Source organism: Haemaphysalis longicornis, unplaced genomic scaffold (assembly GCF_048455015.1).
Source record: "Haemaphysalis longicornis isolate Haplotype H1 unplaced genomic scaffold, Haemaphysalis longicornis Haplotype H1 scaffold_1, whole genome shotgun sequence".
NCBI classification, from domain to species: domain Eukaryota; kingdom Metazoa; phylum Arthropoda; class Arachnida; order Ixodida; family Ixodidae; genus Haemaphysalis; species Haemaphysalis longicornis.
In genome coordinates, this window is record NW_027526203.1 from 314,889,762 (window position 1) to 314,913,056 (window position 23,295).

The 23,295-nt window shown below is 48.3% G+C and overlaps 1 protein-coding gene across 2 annotated transcripts in view; it reads right to left on the reverse strand.

Moving 5' to 3' along the window:
* LOC144150808 (ileal sodium/bile acid cotransporter-like) overlaps positions 1–23,295 on the reverse strand; it is a 288,230-nt gene that overhangs the window by 89,608 nt on the left and 175,327 nt on the right. For both annotated transcript variants that reach the window (XM_077682185.1, XM_077682184.1), the window contains exon 2: positions 7,536–7,741. In XM_077682185.1, the coding sequence (XP_077538311.1) occupies positions 7,536–7,699 (164 nt within the window). In that variant the 5' untranslated portion in view covers positions 7,700–7,741. The remainder of the gene's footprint in view (positions 1–7,535; positions 7,742–23,295) is intronic.

Consider the following 23,295-nt stretch of genomic DNA (forward strand, 5'->3'; position numbering starts at 1 on the left):
ACGCTCAGAACACGACTGCTGGCTGTAATGAGATCTGCCAGAAACACGCAGAGAGCCTCGTCGTTGACAAAGATGGAAAAGTTTCGAGAGAAAGGCGGTTGTCGTGGTAATTCCTTTTTCCGCACAGCTTTGTTATCACCTTGAAAAGCTTCTGATTGAACGGTTCGGAGCCAGTCCCTTCTATGCTTTCTCAGTCGCTTTTGGGGTGAGAAGTTCGCTCGGCAAGCTTTTGGGCCGTAGTTTGTAGACAAAGCGCACAGCCCGTGTAGTTGCCCGGAGCAGACGAATGATAGAGTTGCAACGCATTATGCGATGGCCGGCTGACATGTCTGTTAAATAGACTGAGGGATTGCAGTGCATCGTTGTGAGGTGCTGCCCTTTCTTCTTTGGCAGTAAACTCCGTAGAGCACGGGGCACGGCGGCCACTCTGCGCTACTTTCCCTCACGCACAGAAGTCCATGCCACCCTAAATCCGATGAAATTAGCTAACCAGACGTGATTCATGTAGTGATTATATGGGCAGAGTTCTCCTTTCCCAGCCAGTGTCTCCACCAGTCCGGTTTCGTCATCGTGTGGATTTCGCTGATCCGGTTTCCTACAGATTATTTCCGCCCGTTGACATCTCCCTGTATTCAGGGTAGCGTCATTGAATGCGTCTAATTGGTGCATTTACGCATACCACCACATGCTGCCACGGGGCAGGCCTGTAGCTCCAGTATCGCCAGGCTTATCGAATTTATAGGAGCGATCCGAGAATTGCTGAGCAGTAGTGTTGAGAAGGGTTGTCAATGTTGATCAAAAGTGCACACATTACTTTGTCACGACTATAACGTATTTGGTGAAGGAACCGAACTGTACTTACATAATGTAACAAACGGAACATGTCTGCCAGCTGCCATCGTTCCTCATCACCCTCTTTCACCAGCATCTTCTCTGACTAATTTATCCTCGATGAAATAAAGTTGCGACTAGAGAATTCGCTTCGGGGACATCTGGAACTAAGGTAACCTTGCCGTATTTGTACGGCTAAAAAAGAGCATTTTACGGACAGATGCGACTCGTCTCTCGTCATTGGGGAAAAAGAAGCGACCTAATGGTGACAGTGGGCCTGCCCTACACGCTTCTGGTTATCGTCTGGCTCGTACACTCTTGACAAGACGACCGTGCCCTTCAAGGACAGTAGAGGCTTTATTGAGCCTCTAGGAGAGCACCGTCAACCGGAGTCTACGCCCGAACAAGACGATAAAGTGCACGAGCCGGCCGCTAGGCCGAGCGCCACTATTAGGTCACTTCTTTGTCCTTGAAAGTCGAAAGCCTGCCCCCTACAAAATCGGCAGGGCGGGAATTACGAATTAGCCGCTAACGGCGGGTCTAAGGGGTGCAGCATCTGAATAGACCACTGTAAATGCGACCCATCAGTGAGCATAACATAGCATGCAGGCTGAAATCTTGCCGTCGCGACCGACGTGAACTTCTGTGACGGGCGCCAGTCTTCAAGTTTGGCGAAGTTTGAGTGGATCCTCGAGTAGAACGATGTCTCCTGTCCTAACAGCGGCTGTTGACTTTGTGGGGCGAGGTGATAGCTCCAGCAGGTACTCAGTAGCCCACCTTCGCCAGAAGGCTTCTACGAGATCTTCATTTCCATTTTGCCGAGATGCGCATGCTGGAAACAACAGAGTTCTGATAAGGCAAGCCCGTTCGGCCCCAGATGAAGAATTCCACGCTCACGTGTTAGCCGACGCTTGTGGGTTTTGTCTCCAGTTTCTTGTAGTGGTACAGCCAAAATTTCGTCATATAGGAGTACATGTCCAGGGTCGCATGCCATCCAGCATGTTTAGCATTTACCATTCAATGTCAGCCCCCCCCCCCCCCCCCCCCCCCTCCGCATCCTAGTCTATCGGAATGCCACGCGGCTGGAAAGCCGAGGGAGGCAATGGGGCCTCGGGTGGGGACAACGTTGGGATTGGGGACTGTGCTACCATCAGCTGCGTGTTGTTTCTTTGTTCAGTCTTTATTGTGAGGCGACGATTATCGTCTTTCGAGTGTCACATTCAGACAAACACGCTGCCTACTGCACACCTCACTCACTGATTCCAACGATTACCGGGTACCCCCAAGTGTCCTAACTGCGGGGACTACCCTAGCATCTATCACACTCTCTGGACATGTATAAAGAACCCTAACCTTCCCCCCATTCCCAATCCTACCCCCAATTCATGGGAAAGGAGGCTGGCCGACTTTAATGCGGAAGTGCAGAGGACACTCATTGAACGCGCAGAGAAGGCCCTGTCGGCTATCCCGGGAGCTCCGGACTAGGGGATCCTTGTGAATAAAGTTATTTTATTCTTCTTTCGAGTATCACGCAGTGTTCCGGTCACGTCTGAAAGAGGTGTTTCGGAATTTTCCGCCGCTAGATTTCGGGATAGCCAGGGAGCAAGCCAAAAATATCTCCAGATGAGTGGGGATAAATACTGGCGTCTATCGGAGCTCGGTTTGAGATTTGAAAACCTACGCACTTCTACCTGGGAAAAAAGCTAAAAACAAAACGAGCAGAAGAAAATCCATACTTATTCTTTTTCGAAGAACGTGCACGAATGTATATAACATTTGGAAAAAAGAATAGAAAGAAAACAGTTCCTTGTAATGATGAAAATAGCCCACGTCTTACAGAGCGATCACGATTCCAGGTACTTTATTTCCCTCTCGAAGAAATTAAGAGACCGACCGATTTCCCACGGCGTGATTTACGGAGGCATTGTTTCCTACAAGTTTACGACAGGCTCATCTTTTTGTATTAGCGTGGACGCTGTCCGACGGCCTCGGTGGCTTACCACCATTTCCATTGCTCATGATTACTGTACCCAGCCCAGGCACACCTCATGACCGAAAAAAAAACCCCTCCAGACATGTGTAGTACGTGACATTAACTATAGCTGGGAATTACCTCCACTGTAAAAATGTCCGTGGACCTGCTTTGCCCCAATGCACCTGAATGACCAATCTTGGTGCCCGCGGGAGCAAATCTGGCAGATAAAGCGGGCCGACATACCGCTTGACTCGAAAATATGATATGCAGCGCTGCGACATCGCGCAATGCAAGTCGTACGTCGTGCTTGCTCTGCGCGATGTCGCAGCGCTGCAGACCACATTTTTCCAGTCAATCTTCCGCTGGGTGTCGTCACTTTTGGCAAAAGTTTTTACATAGTACCCTTGTTTATTTATCTGTAATTTTATTAGATATCTTCATGTAGTCTTTGAAATGTCATTGCTTTCCGGGCGAATGAAAAATGGGAAAGGTGGTTTCTCTTCCCAAATCACGTAACGCTCATGACCCTAGCAATTACAGGCCAATATATAAAATACTTGTACACCCTAAACGTCAATATTCGTCATGGGGTCCACACGACAACATTCATATTATACGCCTCGAATCAGTTTAAATCGCTCCGCGCGCTCCACTTTGTCGTATCACTCCCGTATGGCATGCAGAACTCACAGGAAGTTCACTTTAAATCTATCTATTCTCTCACTTCCCTGGAAAATCTCGCGCCTGTGTTTCTTCCACAAAATGCACCATACCATGTCTTCACTGAGCAACTCGCTTTTTTTGCGGCCATCCTACATTTCATCCTGCAGCGATAGTCACTTCAAAGTAGGAATTCTAAATAGCCGGGCAAATCATAATTTCAATTCATTCGTGCCCACAACAAGCTCGAACTGGACCCACCTTCCCGCTTCCTTCCCATTAATGACCAACCCGGCCAACTTCAAGACTGCAATGCAAGCGCACCCTTTTATGATTGCTCTATTTGATTGCACAGTTTGTTAAAAAAAATCACGACTCCTTTCTGAAATGCGCTTGATCTATAGCAAATAAATGAATAAACAAACAAATAAACAAACAAACAAATGAATGAATGAAGAAACTTTATCAACATAAGAATGGTAACTGGGCTATTTAGCTATATAAATGAATAAATAAATAGGCTTATTTTACCGCTTCTACCGTAGTGATTGGCCTTCTCCGTGCATTTTGGGGAAGCAGACTCGCGGACATTTTTTTCATTTTTTAGTGTTGCCCAACACATACGGTGATCACCGCCCGCTACATGAATAACAGCTCTCTCTCTCTCTCTCTCTCTCTCTCTCTCTCTCTCTCTCTCTCTCTCTCTCTCTCTCTCTCTCTCTCTCTCTCTCTCTCTCTCTCTCTCTCTCTCTCTCTCTCTCTCTCTCTCTCTCTCTCTCTCTCTCTCTCTCTCTCCACCGGAGTGAGCACAGTTACGAGACCCTGTTCTACTTCTTGAAAGTTTAATCTGTTTTACATTCGTCACTCGCCCGAAGCCACACCTAACCCGCCTAATTTGTTGCTACCGACGGTGACCGCACTGGGCCACATGAAGGCGTGCCGCTCAACGAGACTCCTGACAAATGCGCAGCAATCGTGACCGCACGGGCCAAGTTCCGCTGTGGCTCACGTAATTTCGATGATCCCGATATCTTCTACCGTAATTGCCCAACGCCTGAGCTTGCGATTGACGTCACGATCACTCTCAGTGCTCTAGCGGTCCGTACCAGTTAATGTTGTAGTCGTTTCTAAAGAATAGGCCAATTAAGTGGACTGCTTCCAATGATGTGTGTGTTTGTAAAAATTGTTCAATAAGACGCACAAAGAATTTTGCTACGAACTTTCATTTGTTTGCAGTTCATACTACCCACGTATTTAAATAAATGATATCAATTTAAGGCTTACGTCAACTGCAGTTAGTGGAATATCAGCAACCAAATCCGAATAAGAGTTACAGCTGCAAAAATTTGTGGAAATAATTAAAAAAGACATACTCGATTTTTTCGAATTTAGCCAACTATGAAAAACATGCTCCGCAATATAGTTGGCCTTGTGGATGGTAGCGAGAGACCCTTTTCTATGCTGCGGTATTGCTGTAATAAAACGCCGTAAACGTGATTTACCGTATGAGAAATTTTCCTTTGCTGTCGAAGATATACATGTTTCAGGAAAGCGCTCCATCGAATGTATAGATTCTGCCGTTTACCAAGCATCCAAGGGCGCTGAAATCTCCACCGGATAATGTGCACAGGAAGAAAAAGAAGGCGAGAGAGATTGGTGTACTGCCCTACACCGTTGAAGGTTGCGTCCTATAGTATACGCACGTTACGCGGCGTTCATCCGATTATATGGAGCCAGTGCCGGTGGCCCTTGCATCATGTCGATAGGTTGAGCCCTGATAAAATGAAGCCACACGATGCTTCTGCCCGTCTTTCCACCGCTCGATTGTTTTAACGCTGGAGCCATATAAACTAGGAAAAATGTGCTAAAATATCATACCCTGCGTGAATAGCGACCGAAAGTGGTAGAGCACTAGGTGGCGATAACGTCGTCTTCGTCGGTCGCAGGAGTTCTGTAGGCTTAACCGCCTCATGATATATGCAAAAGGTGTTTTATCCACCCCTCCCCTCCAAAAAGAGAAATATGTAAGCGAAATATCTAAGTTAGAGGCGCGCCGTATTACAATGATCCAACGAGGCCCTTATTCCTTCTTTTACGCTCTGGAAGCTCTTGGTTGTCCTGGCATGCACTACTTCCATACTCGTATATAGGAGGACTAGCCAAGCCCCAGGTTATGCGCCAGAACTAGAGGGAAGTCCGCAGAAGCACAATTCAGACGACCGAACGCATGGTATATGTGCTGTCTAAGGGGCTACAAACTTCTCACGTTACATCTTATAAGGAGCCATGGCGATAAAACACAACTTTATTCAGTTTGAAAGAATCCTTTGGTAACTGATCTAGCTAAATTCTAGCCACGAAAGATGTTTTTTAACCAAAGAAACGCAAGAAAGATAGAAAAACTTTCAAATTTCGCGCCACAGAGAGGCAATATGGGCAAGAGTGACGAAATATTGACCAGCACTATGGACTTACTTACCAGTGGGTTACCTGCACGCTAGCATTAAATTGCTACGATAAAACGAAACTAGAGGCCCCACTGCCGTCACCCAATCATGTTTCGATTGATTGTGGGGTTTAACGCGCCGACGCAACGCAGGCGATGAGGCGCGCCGTAGTGGAGGGCTCCGGATTAATTTTGACCACCTGGGGATCTTTAACGTGCGCCGAAATCTCGTACACACGGGCGTTTTTGCTTTTCGCCTCCATCAGAAAAGCGGCCGCCGTGGCCGGGAATCGAACCCGCGACCTCGTTCTCAGCAGCGCAACGCCTTATCCACTGAGCCACAGCGGCGATCATGTTTCTTGGCGGTGGCTTGCAGGTCGGCGGCCGCCAATCGCACAAGCGATGTTCTGTGACGTCATACATAAATCGCCGGAAAGTGGCTGGGGAGTGGCCACCGCTTCATACATTTTTTTTAAAATCTCGATTATTTGTTGGAAGTTCGCGTTAAAATTGATATCCCTGTCATGGTGACAGAGCTGAGTTGTTGATAAGGAGTGTGCTTGCCGGCATTCAGACTTAGCATGCGGGGCCACTGTGAACGGCATCTGAGGGTCACAACTGGCAAATTTATGCGGCAAGGACGGTCGCTGCGGGCCGGAAGAGACTTTAAATGTGTACATAGATGTCTTGAGACGTCAAACTGATGTGAAAAGAAAAACGATTCATTTCGTAATGCTGAACGTATACTTCGTTTTTGAAGCTACATTTCCGCTATGTTTAAACTTGTTCAGTAACGCAGTTTTACAAGTGTTAAACTCACTACTATTCTTAAATGCCACGTGTAACGTGTTTGCGTCCATGGGCATAAGCGAAACAGAAAATGTCCCGCAAGAAACTTTTCTGTGCAGTAAGCCCGGCATGCTGTCGCGGGTTCGATTCACGGCCGCGGCGGCCGCTTTTCTGATGGAGGCGAAAAGCAAAAACGCTCGTGTGTACGAGATTTCGGCGCACGTTAAAGATCCCCAGGTGTTCAAAATTAATCCGGAGCCCTCCGCTATCCGGCGCGCCTCATCGCCTGCGTTGCGTCGGCGTGTTAAACCATACAATCAATCAATCAATCAATCAATCAATCAATCAATCAATCAATCAATCAATCAATCAATCAATCAATCAATCAATCAATCAATCAATCAATCAATCAATCAATCAAGCCCGGCATGCCCGAAACCTACGTAGCACTTTACCTTCGAACTATTATCCACTAGCATGTGGACGTCTCCGCTATTTTTCACGCACGAGAAGGAGGGAGCTAGTTTCGGGAAGCCACGGGAAGAGGAGCAACCAAATCTTCATCATTCAGGAATTGAAGAAGCAAATGAAAATACAAGAAGCCGTTAATTTTGTGCCTTCCTGAGCAAATAAGATACGCAGTTAACTTCGCCAGTTGCCTTGAATGTCTTCGGAAATCTATTTTGCCCCAGTCAACAAATCCAAGGCTAGTTGTCCCCTCCGCGCTCTCTCGAATCCCCTCGTGAGTGTCGCGCACGGCTCCCCTTTCGTGCGTCTGCTGCCCGCGACCGACGAACCAGGCCGCGACGAGGCGACTTGTCTCGCCCTCCTCACCTGAGCGGGACGTCCCCGTCGACGAAGTAGGCGAACACGTTGGAGACGGTGCCGCCGGGGCAGCAGGCCATAATGAGCATGCCAATGGCGTACAGGCCGCTGAGCCGCATGGCCGACAGCAGGCAGAAGGCCAGCAGGGGCATCATCACGAACTGGCACAGCATGCCCACCGCCACGCCGAACGGCCGCCGGAGGTGCGCCCACAGCTGCGACAGGCATGCGTTGCACTGCTTACATTATGTGGGAGCAGAATGCAAGCACTGCGTCAAAGCCGGTCGGCACTAGAATGGGACACGCATTGCCCGCCGGAAAGGGACGTCATCTTTCGGGACATTTTGTTCGAGTAGAATAATTTATTGATTGGGATGGTGTGATGCCTTGTTAGAAAAGTGGACGTTGAGAAGGGTCAAGGGTGGCTCCCTGTGGAAGCCTTGCGCAGGCGAAACTTCACAGTGAGCTAAGTGCCCTCTTGGCGTCGGTCCGCGGCCGTATTTAGCGGTCTTCGTAGGACGCCACTGTCAGGGGGTATGCTTGTTGCGGATCGCCCTAAGATTTTCGCACTCCCAGGCGAGGTGATGCACGTTAGGAGTCCCTTCACTGGCGCATGCATAGCACTTTATTGGCGGGAGTGTGAAGCGGCATGTCCACCATCTGATCCTCCAAAGTCGCGCCGAGGCCGGTATCGTTCGTGCAGCTTCGACCCATCGTCCCCCATCACCGTGGCTGCGCCGCTTCTAACCTCACCAACTTACACGCTAGGCGTGACGTGTCATTAACAGGACACACAGCGTTGCGAAGAAGGGGACTGAGTTTACGATTCACGGATAATACGCAGGTACGCTACAAGGATCCACAGTTGTGTGTGATGCGGTATCTGTCGACAGTACGGAGATTTTAGAGGAACGTGGGTCTTCCTCTTGTGTAAAATCTCTCCACACATATCAGTGCTTATTCCAGTAGTGTTAGTAGGGCTTTTAATCAATATTTCAGGCTGCTGTTACACTCTAAAGCAATCACGTGGTTCATCTTCACCGCATTGCACACAACTAACCACTCCATGCAAATCACTGAAAAAATGAATGAAAAATAAATAAAAATCACTAATCCATGCTTACTAATCGCTGAGCCATCCATCTTAATTCACTGAATCATCAAAGTTTCTCGCTTAGTCATTCATCTTAGTTTGCTGAGTCATCCACTTTAATCAACAAGTCGTCGATCCTAAATCCCTTTGGTTCACTCTAATTCCCGCTAATTCACTTAGTCATCCCCTTTAATGAACTTTTATTCCTTTTAATTCACTTTATATTCCTCCTAATTCACTTTGATATGCCTTCATTCGGCGCGGCGCACTCACTAGGTGAGCCTTGCTCGGCCGCAGGCAAGGTGGTGATGCAGCGTAGCGCTGTGGTGCGTTAACGCACTCGGCTCCTCTTGGAGACCCGGGTGCGAGTCCTGTACGGACTTCAATGTACCCAGTTTTTTTTTATGCGTCCAGAAGAATTTTTATGCGATAAGTACTGACGACCAGTTTTTGTTCAGCGAGACTGAATGGCGATACATATAAGGCTTTCACGCGTTAATAAATAAAATGACCTTGTATTCCACCAATGATACTGATGAGACCATCGACAGCATGGGACATGCTAATGAAACCGATGACACACCACGACCTAAGGAAGAGACACCGACAGCACATGTGCACACCGCAGCAGGGGAGGTGTCGATACGTTTAAAGGTCCCTTTCTAGAAGATGCCCGGCCACCGTTAAAGACTCGCAGATATTGCTCGTAAACGCCACACGACAGAAACTCTAGGTATCGCTGCGACTCAACATCCGCGTAGACGAAGACAAGAAGACAATCGTGGAGCCGGGTCTGCGCATGCTGCCAAACTTTTGCGTTTTTTTTATGGCCGCAGCTCTACAGGAGACTAAATGAATGCTGCACATTTCTAATACATTTGGGAGGTACTAAAGGGACCGCCAGATTTAAGCTACTATCAGCGGACGGAGATTGTCGAAAGCTGCAACAAATGAAGTGTGTCCTTGCACACCCCAACCGCGTGCATGATGACAGCGCGCGTAACCCTGTGCATCATATACAGCAGACTTGCGCTAATTCAAACTCGAAGGGATCCCAGGATTCTGTTTGAATTAACAGAAGTTTGAATTATCAGCAGTTTGAATTATCAGCAGTTCTCGTAAATACGACTGGGGACAACATACCAACTTGTGTTGTAAGAAACATTCGCATATATTTAATAATACAACATTCACACACAATACTGACGTGCTATTCACGCTTTGAAAAAAAAAAAAAGAACATCACGAACGGATGACTGCTTTGTATTTGCATGAGAGTTCAAAACAAATTCTTCGATGCCAGAAATGGCAGCCAGTTTATTGCGAGAGTTTTCTGCACTGGTCAACAACTTGCGGGTGCGAGCAATGTGCTGAAAGCATGCGGACGTGCAGCTAGAATCGGAAAATGCAGCGGAAATTTTCTGGCAAGGGCAAGCAAGATGTACGAATTAACCGAATTTACGCAATGAAGCAGTTTGAATTAGGCGGCTTTAAAATACACTGAAAATATCGCGGTCCAACCAAATTCGCGAAATCTGTTTGAATCAACCGAAAGTTTGAATTATCTGAGTTTGTATTATCCCGAGTCTACTGTAAATGGTTGATCTCAGGAAATCCTGTAAAGCAAATTGCGTGTTTTTTTTTTATAAGCGTCAACACTTAGTACCACAGTTCCGTTCATCGGTACTGAAAACCACTGCAAGTCGTCTTCGGATATACGGACTTCAAATCAAATTATACCATATTTTGAAAACAGGTGGAATCTGTATTGAAGGTTGGTTTCTGCGAAGCGACAATTTGACACCAACCTGAAATGCAATCATAGGGCTGCAAAGGAAAGGTACAGCTGCACAGCTTTTCTCAGAAACCGCACAGTTGAAGAACAATTTTACCTGGTCACAGGCCTTGTACATTATTTTTTTCAGCAGCGAAGTTTTTGTGGAAGCTATAGTATAGCTTTCCTATGTAGCTATATAGCTGCATTTAAGGTAGGTGCCAAATTTTCCCCATTTTGCTTCCCATTTAGGAATTCCCCTAAACTGGCTGGCTAAGATTACTCTCACACCTTTTTGATACATAGTTAACTCATTCCAAGGTTATAAACAGACCATGTTTCAGTTTGGTCTTGGCCACAAAGCGATTATTACTACCATTACCTAAAGCAGTAAAGGATCTCATGTGCGCATCAGAAGGTGTAGTGGTATTGGAACAGCTCCTACTGACATCCAATTTCGCCTTGTTGGGATTGCACGTAATTTTTAAAATTATCATTCTTGTTAAGCGCGGCTCAACACGCGTGTAAATTAATTTGTAACTGAAACTTGGTAAGGACATGGCGCCATTCTAGTGAGCGAGCATGCGGCACTTTGTTTCGGAAAATTTAGCCGATTTTTACCATAGACAACAAGCAAAAACAGTTCCCCGACCGCATGGTTTGCAAAACGGTGGTGACAATCGCTTTGTGGCCAAGACCAAATCGAAACATGATCTGTAACAGGTGGTTGGACGATTGGGGCTGCTGTAGCATGCTAGTCTGAAGTTAATCCAGACAAAAGCAGGAACCAGTCCTTGTTGTCTTTCGCATTGTCAACGTTAAAATCGTATTCTTGCCTCAGCCATGCGGAGGGCGTACACATGAAAGTGTCGGTATCTGTTAGGGATTTTTCACGGGGGATATACATTGTGAGGATTAGCATTCCGTCACTGGTGTTTACATCGCAGACGTCCACGCAGTCGGTGGAATATGTCTCTGGTGAGGCAAAGAAAACAACAGCGCGGCAGGATGGTCGGAGGAGGGCTTCGAGAAAACAGGGTGCCTCGACGCCAGCTAGAAAGGGCGACGTAGCGCGCGTCGGTGGTGGCAGTTGCGGCCGCAAAGTTCAACAGAGGAGGAAGGAGGAAGAGAAAAGCGAAGGGGAAGGCCGAGGGGTTCGCCAGGCGTAGAGCCCGGTTTTCTACTCGGCACCGGGGAAGGGACATTCACGGTATGAAGGATTGGGCAGGCGAAAAAGGGGTGAGATAGGGCCCTGTCGTCCTTTGGCTAAGCTTGTGTCGTTCAGGAAACGTAGAAAGGCTTTTGTCGCCTTCTGCGAAGTCGATGGTACGGATCGATGTCCTAAGATGGTCTCTGCGGTGAACGGCTGATTGTCCATGTCCAATCGGTTGAACTAGGTGGCGAGCACGCGTCTTTCCGATGAATATTGGGGGCAACGACAAAGCACATGCGCTATTCTATCTTCAGCCCCACAGGCGTCGCAGTGGGAGCTACTGGCTATCCCGATGAGGAAGGAGTACGCTTTCGTGAAGGCCATTCCCAGCCACATTCACAAAGTAAAGTAGACTGTGGGCGTGAGACAGCCCACACGGGAGACGGCGCTGGAGTAGAAGGTCCTGGTTATGGAGGCGCAGGTGCACAAATTCCGGTGTATTCCATTGACTAATGGTAGTCCTACTCGCGAAATGACGAGGCATCCTAGCACCGTCGGTCCTTGAGGGGAAGCAAGATCAACCGCAACTCGATTCCGTGTTGCCGATGCCATGAGCTCGAAGGCTATTGAACTTGCAGCCATCCGCGGGGATCTTCAATACATTAGTGAAGCCGCTCCCCCAAAATGGTCCGATTTTTTTTTTCTGATTCCAAAGGCGCCCTGCAAAGTATGCGAGCAGCCCTACGCTACGGTCCTTTCCATCAACTGGTGACAGAAATTCGAGAATTATTTCAACAGGCTGTCATAAAAGGCCATTATATTTTATTTCAGTGGCTGGCAAGCCACTGTGGAATCACCGGCAACGTTTTGGATGATGCAGCTTCCCGGACAGGCCATTACAGAAAGTTTAACAGGAGGCTCCTGTCTATGAGAAGCGAACGGAACCAGCTTCGGTGGGTGCTGTCCACGGGGCTATTCAAGTGTTGGCGGGCGCGGCCGCAAAGTTAAACAGAAAGTTCAACAGCAGGTCAACGGGAGGCTCCGGGCGATGCAAGCGAACGGGGCGAGCTTCGGAGGGTGCTGTCCACGGGACTGGTCAAGTGGTGATGGACGTTACCGCAATGTTCAACAGAAAGTTTAACAGCAGATAAACAGAAGGCCCAACTAGGCTTCCGTCTTCCCATTCTTAAAACGTTATCAACGTATACCCCGTAATTTTTGTCGGCGTGCAGACACGATCGTGCCATTGAGGGCAGAAGTAAACAGCTTCGCTGCAATATCTCGTGTACCGTTTAGACACGGTCACATTTCGTCCATATTATCAGAACGTCACTGTAGCACATTGGACGCGCATTAGCACATTGGACGCGGTGAGCCAGCAGACGTTTTTGTCCGCACTATCTGCTTTTGCTAGTATTGAAGAGTCATCAGACGAGCGCTCTTACTGCCCTTGAGCGCCTGAAATGACGAAAAGCTCATTTTTCTGCATGGTGGTGAACAGTGGATTCAAAATCTGCAACCATTCTCCATGCCTACGTTTTGAGGGCAATTTGTGATCATTAAGTTCACATCCGAAAGCTCCGCACTTGACGCTGAGTCGCCCCATAACACGCGCTTCCTCTCCGCTAATGCGCTTCGAGGCGAGATACACGAGGCGGCCATCGGGCATTACAACATAGCAAACATTGTGGGACCTTGACCACCTTACGCCACGACGCGCGACGACACTGCATGAGGGTGTAAGACGCTTGGATACACGTCTCTTCGTGCGCGTCGGGGCGCCTAAGGATGGGGTCAGCAGCACACCGGGGCGAACTGCTGACCGCAAACACCATCTCGTGCCGAGCGCGCCTTTCGCCACCGAGCTTAAAGGGGCAGTGCTCGGCTGCCGCTGGCCAAGTATTCTTCGTTGTCCCGCTGCCGGCGCATTGTGAGGAAAGAAGAGAGAGGTGGCCGCCACGACTGTGGCATCTTGACGAGCTGTCATGCGAGATTTAAGAAAGGCGCCCATTGGGTGTTTCATAAGAAGCCGCAACTGGGCCCAAGTTCGCCGCACTGGCGTTTCCACGGGGCCCTTGAGCGAGCGCCTCGGGCTCTGCACGCATTTGCGACGTCGGTACGGCATAGTGATGTGTCGGCGTCGATGCTTTCCGTCGCTGTCGTCGACCAACTGACATTACTACACGATTGAGTGCACAGGAAAAAAAACATTAGTTCTTTACAGATCAGCAACGAAGGTTATAAAGGACCTTTCTGCATGCTTTCAACGAACCAACTGCCCCCCGGCTCTCCGCCGCTGCTGACCCCTCTTGCGAGGGAGAAAGAGGGGCTATGTTCCCCGGTAAAACGAGTGTCCTAAAACCATAAAACGTTGCGCGCGGAGTCCGCTGCCGGTCGTCGTAATTTGCAGCCCCAGGTTGGCGCCCGCTTTCGGCTTCGTCCATTCTCCCGTCGTCTTTGGGGGAGGGGGGGGTCCTCGTTTTTTGAGACTTTTGAATCCGTCTCAACATACTCCCCACAGAATGGGCTCAAGCACATTCTATTTCTAGCGGGTAAATGAGCTGCATTGGGCGCGTTGACATTACGCCGCGCGGCATTCTCCCTGTGCACGAGCGCACTTTATCACCCCGTCCCTGAAAAACCTTTTCTATCCTGACAAGCTTCCGTAGTAAGCGTGGTAGCGGTTCCTTAATGTGCACCAGCTGGCCTACTCATGGGGGTGGCGATTCCTTCCTGTCCGTAGCATAGGCGGATTTGACCTCTCGCATGTACTCGGCTTCCCACGCTACCCAGAATTGGTTCAACAGGCGGTTTCGGTGTCTCCAGAACACGCGAGGTGCCTCGGGCGTCGAAGCAGGCTGCGGTATTGGCGGTGAGATGTTTGAGTGGCGCCCCCTGGATCTGACGTCAGCTTAGGGACCCGCTCCACTGTCGTCTGCTACATTCGCCGCGTTGCTACACCCGCGCCGCGGTCGTCCGGTTCTGACTGGCAGCAGTGCCTTTGCTAGAAATCGCCCGCTTTGATGCTTTGGTGCTTTAAAAAGCGTGTTTTCAATCAGATTCTGACGGCTCTGAATAATTTCAAGCTTTGTCACGCACAATTTTACAACACACGAGGAGAGAGAGAACGACTTTAGAGAGCATCGCTCAGACGTAACTCGCCCTCGTCCTATCTAGCGTATTTGCGAGTTTCAGCGCTCAGAGCTCCTCGATAAGTAATCACAATGCGTAGGTTTCCCTTAACTATTTCTGAGATGCTCTTATGAAGACTCAAGAGTCTAATGCTACGCATCAAGCAGCGGGTCGCACAGCAGGAAACAAAACGGGTGTTTTCTCTTTCTTTCGTTGTTAGATGAACGTTTTTTTTTCTGTGCCCAACGCATTCATTTTCTGCACCGTCCTGGGGATGTTTGCGAGGCAGCACAAAGTTCATGTGAATATTCAATGCAATAAGATCTGTGCTACGGCGCAGATAACGTTGTCCACAGTACTCGAAGGCGGCTTTTGTGCACCTAATTTCTATCCAACCATCGATATCGTAACGAACTCAATCTCAACCCGAAAAGTTCTGACATGATTACGGTGTTGAAAACTTGATATACTTGCTAACTAACGCAATAAATAGTATACATGCGAATTTTCAGTATAGCACAATTCGAAACCAATGAATATGTCCAGACAGCTCTTTATTGTTTTCCAACCCCTTCAGTCGCAAAGAACAAGTCCTGGCCTACTCGGGATGACGTTCGGTGAATTGAAGAATGAATCTTACTCTCTCGTCTTGGACTGAGGAGCCTGCCCACTAACCAGCTCGATTTTACTGTTTTCTCCTCCTCCTCGCCCTCCCCCTCTTCAGTGCAGTTTTACTATAATTCCTGTCTGAATATTGGGATGATATGGTTGTGGCAAATGTACCGAAATATCCCTCCAAATATGAAAAAAACATAGTCCTACTGTATGTTTGCCTTACAGGTTACTCGTTTTGCTCAATAAGCCTGCATACTGGTTAGAAGCCAGGTAGAAAACCAGCACGCGCCTATACACACAGCAGGTTATTTGGAAATCAACCTACATTATTTGTGCCCCATAGTGGATGTCGGCACACTTTCATGCCGTGACAACGTAAAGTGACTTGATACAATAGTTTCGAGTGTTAGGCAAGGTTGCCAAATCTGTTTTACTTTACATGCGATTAGCTGGAATCGTATTGCCTTCTGACAAAGCCGACAGCCCCGAAGGCCTGGAATTTGTTTTGGTCTTCCATTTTCGCTGTTGTCGGTTGTCAGCCTGCGGCTTTTACCTTTGTTCGAAAGACTGCTGAACACAGAGGCTGACGCCTAGCTCCGACTCTTCGCGCTCCGCACAGGACCAGCTTCGCAGCAATGCATGGGCGACGCCGGCAATGTTTTTTTCCGGAGCGGTGTCAAAAACTATACTTAAAATCACGCCTTGAGCTAGTTTGCGCTATTTTAAGTCTTTTGTTACGAAAAAAAAGTTGCGAATTCGCGAGATCTGCTGCGGACAAGCACAAAATCTCAACCGCGCGCAAAGGAACAGCATAGAGAGCGAGCCCGATTGAAGCAGACGACAAATGCGAGAATCCCTAAGCCGACGTCACGGAGGCGCGCTCCGCAGCGCCGCCCGTGGTCGCGCTCACCGCCAATAGTGAATAGTGAAATAGAATACTTGAAGTATTCTAGTTCATTGTAGCTGCGGCCCGCCCTCAACCGGCAGTGTTGTCAGCCGCCTCCCAGTGAGAAAGCTAGCCGGCGTAAGGGGGGTGCCCTCTCCCATGAAACTGTATACATACGTGAGGGGGCGCGAATTTATTACCGCCTCCGCTTCTGTCAAAATGGTGGCCACTTCGTGAGAGTCTAAAGCTCTCCTCCCGATCACTTTCTTCAGTGCCCCCTTCATTGAACGCACCAGCCTTTCGTAAAAGCCTCCCCACCGTGGTGCCCTCTCGACAATGAACTTCCACTCTATCCCTGCGCTAGAAAAGGGGTCGATCACGTCTGGATGTCCCAACACGTTCCACAGTTCGAACAGTTCTTTGGTGGCACGCTTGAAATTTGTGTCACGAGCTCTCTGCGTGACACAAATCTGCGGAAAGCTAACAAAAAGCTCACTGTTGTCATGTCATGTACCCGTTCTAAATGCACTGCTGCAGCCCCCGCACAGGTGAATAGCACTACATAGGCCTTACGGGTTGCACCATTGTCTCTAACATAAACTGGGCCCGCAAAGTTCGTGCCGATCACTTCAACCAGATCTACTCGGGTTGTCCGATCATCCGGCAGAGCTTCCGTTGGTGCGCACGCCGGTGTCGCACTGAAACGCTGACACGTCACACACGCACGCACCGCCTTCTTCACGCGTGTTCTCAGTATTTCTCACGAAGCTGGACGACGGTGTCTTTCACTCCTGCGTGCAAAACCTGTCGGTGGGCTCGGTCGTCAGCAGCGTTGAATATCTGTGCTGCTTGGGCAAGACGATGGGGTTTCGTCATGTTTGCCGAGTGAAGGCCGATCTTGATCCGACGCACTCCTTCACATTTCAAATCTGCCGAGAACGCCGACTGCTGCGCCCTTCTCAGCCAGGGTTCGCTCTGCTTGGTTCGCTGTAGCGGTCAAGGGTCCCAATCTTATCTCCATGGGCGTCAGGTTGTGGAGGAGGTGGAAAATGGAAGCGGCCGTTTGGTTGAGCTTGGACGCTGAGCTGAATGTGGAAATGTCGAGCAGTTCTGCAGAGGGCTTCGTGGAAATCTCTAAAACATCAGCCCATTGTTACTGCTCCTCAAGGTGGTCTTGTGGGAGCTCAGAGCGTTTTTATTTCGGCCAATCAGTCACCACCAGCAAAGCCAACCATTTGGGCCCTCTCCAACAAAGATAAGATGACACCAGTTTCGATGCCGTCAAACCTCGTGTCATCAGGTCGGCAGGATTGTCCTCCCCACGGCAGTGATGCCATGTCGCACCCAGAGAATTGCCTTGGATTTCTTGTATGCGTTTTCGGGCGAACAATTTCAGTCTGTTTGCGTCTGCCCTTATCCAATGCAAGGTAATCGATGAATCAGTCCAGAAGTGAACGTCGTTCACTTAGATCTCGAGGCACGTTTCGACGTAATTATACAGCCTCGCAGCTATCAAGCCGGCCATCAGCTCAAGCCTCGGCAAGGTGAGCTCTTTCAGCGGCTCCACTTGGCCGTTTGCCAGACGCAGGGTCGTCGTTGCGGTTCCAGTGTCGTCAGTATAGTTAAGAGGTACACGACAGCTCCGTAGGCCACCGTGCTGGGATCTGCGTAAATGTGCAGCGCTCGATGGGTCACGTTTCCCAGAAGCTCCGGGGCGTAATACCTTGGCACGCTGATCCACTTCAGGTTCGCAAGCTCATCGTACCGCTTTCGGCTTTATCCACTCTCCCGTCGTCTTTGGGGGGTGTTTTTCCTCGTCTTCTGAGACCTTTGAATCCGGTACACTGCCGTCCGACAGAATAGACTGTGACCGCAGCAGGGACGCTGGTGGAGACTTGCAAAACCAGGGTCCTGAATTTCAGGTATTGATCTATTGATACCCGCAAAGCGCCTGAACGGAGTCTTTCAGGAATTGCGTCAAACCTTTTTTGAGCTTCGCCTATGATAGGCTACTTAGTGGTAATCCCAGTCATGGAGGGGAACGCCCGCGTGTACGATATTTCGGCACACGATAAAGATCCCCAGGTGGTCGAAATTATTCCGGAGCCCTCCACTACGGTGTGTCTCATCGCCTGCGTTGTGTCGGTGGGTTAAACCATACAATAATAATAATAATAATAATAATAATAATAATAATAATAATAATAATAATAATAATAATAATAATAATAACAATAATAATAATAATAATAATCAGTCATGGAGGGAAGCGCGAATCACCTCTTGTGGACGTGCCCTCCCCTGGCTGCAGAGAGATAACGACACTTTCGCGGCACAAGCCTTTATCCTGGGAGACCCCCCGATCTTCAGTGATGGTTGTGGGGACCCCACCACCGCTCTCTTCTGGACTTCCACCGGGAACCTGGTGCGAAACTGCATCTTTAGGACTCTCTAAGCTATGCCAAAAGGGCATACTATCGCAAGAAAAAAAAAAAAAACTATAGGCTGGAGCACCACTCACAATCTTGGGGTCTCGTCATCAAAAATAAAGCAGAGAACTCTAGGAACTACTAGGAACATGCGCCCTGGTCACATGACAGGCAAGCGGTATTATTAATGCCTCACGCGGTCGTTCACCCGCGCAGCATGACGTGCAGCTTACGCGCGTGCGTAAGCAGCGCGTTCAATGCTGCGCGCGCTGCGTGACCGGGAAACCCGAGAAGCGCTGATGCCGCCATGCAAAAGTCGAGATGACAAAGGACGACGTCCGGAGCTTTCATCTCATTTCATGTCATGAAACAGACACGCACTCAATTGCCTTGATGGCTCACAGTTCACTGGCGGCAGCATGGATGTTATTTAGCTGTCTGCTCAGGCCCTTTTCTAGGTATATAATCTCATATTGTCAAGACTGTAGGCAGTCTGGAACTCAACGCGGTCTGTCCAGGCACAAAGTGGCATTCGTTTTTCGCGTATATTTTTATGGCACGGAGAGCTACTCGGGCTACCCGGGGTGAGTCCGGGAATGATAATCGGGGGCACCACTAGTTATACCATTTTTCTTGCGACCGCCTCCAAAATCAGCGGACCAGCGGCTATTTTCTTTTAATCCACTAAAAGGAATAAACAGGTACCACAAAGGTGAGACACGTGAATTCAACCATACCTTTGGCAACGCACGGAAAGAGGTAGGAGCCCTTCTAATCTTGTCTTTCGCCGAAGCTTGTCAGTAAAATAAAAAACACTGTCAGAGGCCAGGCCATTTGGCGATTGCGTTAGCACACTGCATCCAGATATGTGAACTGGCACTGAAAAACGACAATTAGTAACTGCTGGCTGTGAGCCGATATATGTAGGAGAATTCCGGTCATACGGTTTTCGGGGGGCCGCGAAAAAAAAAAAAACCCGTAGTTGCCGGGAAACAAATAAACACGAACATGCCGTTAGTACCGCAAAAACACGGTGTTAAACATTATCAAAAGACATAAGCCATGGTTCAAACACAAAATAAATTCACTTGGCATTTTCAAGTTTTAAAACATCTCTGATACAAGTTTGACCGCTTCTTCCGGGCCTGTGGAATGACGTTGCCCTTCTCGAATTGTTAGATCGCCTTGTGTCTGTCTTCATCGACGAAGTGGCTCCCGTACCTTCGTACAAAATGTAGTTCAATGGGGTTCTACAATTGAGTTCAAAGTCGACAGTGGCCGTCCAAACTGTTTCGCGATACGTATTTTTTCCTGTGTCGGTTCCTTGTTGACTTCCCGCAGAAAGTGAAGTTTTTTTTTTTTAAACAAGAGGGCTTTTCGTTTTCTTGACGCCATCAATGGCCGTGGCGAAGGCAAACAAAGTCTGAAACATAGTAAACTCTCTAGCAGAAAACACTCGCAACAATGTGTACGGGCGCGGTCACGAGTGTGCGTTCCAGTGCGAATTGGGTGGCGACAACTGTGATGGTGACAATGATGATGATGCGTGCCAGTTTTGCCGTTTCCTCTCGTTTCCGGGATTTCGGTGGTGCGCCAACAGTCCTCGTTGGGGACAGCGCAGTTCAGTGGTTTTATTGTTTTCTTTACTTTTTTCGTACACTTTTATCACTTTAGCTGTATCTTTCAATTATTTCTGCGTTATAATCGCAACGTATAAAGAAGGGATGTCTTGGTATGACGACGTATTAAGTGGGATTGTAATGCATGGTTGTCTATGGACATTTTAGCGGGACCATGCTACTACGACGTAATAGCCAGGAAAGCGTAATTATGGGGAATTTATAAGCGGGGTTATACTGTATATATTCATCAGCTTATTCAGGAGGAGGAGGAGCAACTTCAATAAAGTTCGCTGTACGACCCATGCTTCTTTTCCTTATGCTTCCAACTACCGCCTATCCTGCGTAATCTGGATTTACTCTTTGGCGTTTGAGTTGGTGTGCACGGTAAGATGCCTACATCGCGGGAATCTTACTGTCTGTGTAACATGTTTGTCTGCTAGAATAAAACTCTAGTCCCTCCAAATTTCATTCAGCTAACTAGCTAGGAAGTATGCTGAATCGCAAATTACAAAAAAAAAAAAAAAAACCTTTGTGCACTCCTTGGACTGCGCCCAGCCTTCCCTGGTCATCCTTCTTCGCAGAGTGAAAGGATATTGAATGTTTTTAGCGGAGCTAGGATGTCTTCTACGCGTGTTTGTTTTTTAATCCAGTGGTTCTCAATCATGAGTGTTCTCAATCACGATTTCGGTCCCCCGCCGAGCTCCTTCTTGCTTTGGCAAGGAATCCAAATCGCCGTCCATACTTAAACCTTGAAGCATTGCGCCGTCACCCTTCGTGTTCGAGTAAACCGTCGGAGCGGCAGGCACCAATACGTTTCAAGAGTTTATCGACGTGGGGATGTGCAAGGCCCTCTACTGTTGCAAACGAAGCGAATGTGGGTGAACTGTTCCCAAGCACACTCGTTCTTTTTGTGTTCCTGGGGGACCCACAACGTAAATGTAAGCGCACATGCATTATTAAAGGGACTCTGCAACACTTCCGATAAATGTTTTCACCCTTTCCTTCGCGTTGGAAGCATCGTGGAAGCTATTTATCGCCAGCACGGGGCGGAACTGCGTGATTCGCTCGTCGCAGCAGATACGCCTTCCATTCCTGCTTTGCTTTTATGACCTTTTTTAGGTGGCTATCGCATAAGTTTATTGCCGCAATTGAAAGGAAGACGGCCAATGGCCGCTACACCGTTGTAATGACATAATTAGAGCGCTCGAAGAACGCCAAGACCGGGAAAGAGAGAACATTTTTGAGCAAGTTTCTAAGTTATCTGATGGCCATGATTGATAGATTGTAGGGTTTAGCGCGCCAACGCAAGGCAGGCGATGAGGCACGCCGTAGTGGAGAGCTCCGGATTAATTTTGACCAACTGGGGATTCTTAACGTGCGCCGAAATCTCGTACACACTGGCGTTTTTGCTTTTCGCCTCCATCAGAAAAGCGGCCGCCGCCGCCGGGAATCGAACCCGCGACCTCGTGCTCAGCAGCACAACGCCTTAGCCACTGAGCCACCGCGGCGGGTATCTGATGGGCATAGAGCAGTAATTTTTTTTTGGCTGAGGTACTTTGTGACCTCCTATTCTAAGTACTGGATGGGTTTGTTGACTACGTCCTCAAAGCACTTAGGATTTAGAAAAAAAGTTTTAAAAAAGTGTTTCAGGGTCCCTTTAAGCCTTCGTGTACTGCAGCGATTGAGCCTGATCGATAAGTACTTTTCGCGTATTTATTTGATTTTTGTTGTGCGCGCTTACTTTTGTTTGTTTATGTTCCTAAGCCTCTTATTGAGTAGATATCGGGAAGTATGCAGGCCCTGTTACAATCGTATTAATAATCACGAGGGCTTTGGACAGTCGCGCACATACACAGCTATCATAGCATATCGAATGCACCTATAACGCCGTTGCAACAGTTTGAAGCTTGAATGGCCGAGTTTAAAACAAAATATGCCTAAAAAGATGGCTGGAACAGATATCGGCAGGCTGAACGTAAACGTCGAGACCCAAGGTGCACGTGCGCCGCCAGCTGCCGTGCTCTGTCACTCTACTTTCGAGGAGGAGTCACGTGCCAAATTATCGCCTCGGCTCTGAGCTCTTGCAGGCGGGAAAGCTTGCTAATAATTTATGCAGCACCCGGGGCAGTTTAACGTGAATCTAAATCTTCGTGCACCCGACAGCTTTTGTGTTTCGCACTTCGGGATACTGGAGTTATCAAGCTCAACGAAGTTATCTCTATGGGCGAAACCGGTTGCAGGTAATACCTTCACACCGTTCTGTGCCTGGGACGCGGTTTGTGATTTAACCGCAGGTTGGAGTTTCAGAATTAAAACGAAAGAAGAGATACACGCGAGTGGCTCATAGGGACGCGGTGCATTCAATAATGGCCGGCTTAAGCATGCCCGAGAGGCTGCTTTCCACCCCGATGTTTAATGCGCTACATATCACGAAGTACGCCGTCCCCAAGAGCAGCCTGTTGAGTACGGCTGGCGCCATTCGAACTCCTCCCCCCCCCCCCCCCCCCCCCCAAAAAAAAAAAAAAATTGAACCGCTGCATGAGGTAAAACAAGCTAATCGATGTCCTTTTCAGAGGCAATAAATCGTAGTGTCACTGTAGTAGTTGTATAGAAAGAAAATATGACTTAGCAGTTTTTAAAATTGCAAAGGATTTTACCCAGTTACTGTACACCACACACATAAAAATTGATAATAGCGTGAAAACTAGGTCGTCGAATTCGCACAAGCTATGCTTTTGTTTTGGAAAAGTCTTTTTGTCGTGCCACAACCACAATTTACGAATATCACCACTGAGGCATTCTCGTGCTACAGCTACAATTTGTGAATATCATTAATGTGGCGTTGGCTTGACCACGAACTCCAAGAGCAGCTGCCGGCGCGCCAAACTTTGCAGAACAGCGAAGAACTCTGAAATATGTAGTAAAACTAATGGTATGCTCAGAAATGATGTACATTACATTCCTTTTATGACTATACATACTACGGAGTTCGATATTCTGCAACGTTTCGTGGCAAGTTGACATTGAAGGCGAATCCTTAATATCGTGTTGGAAACGCACCTACT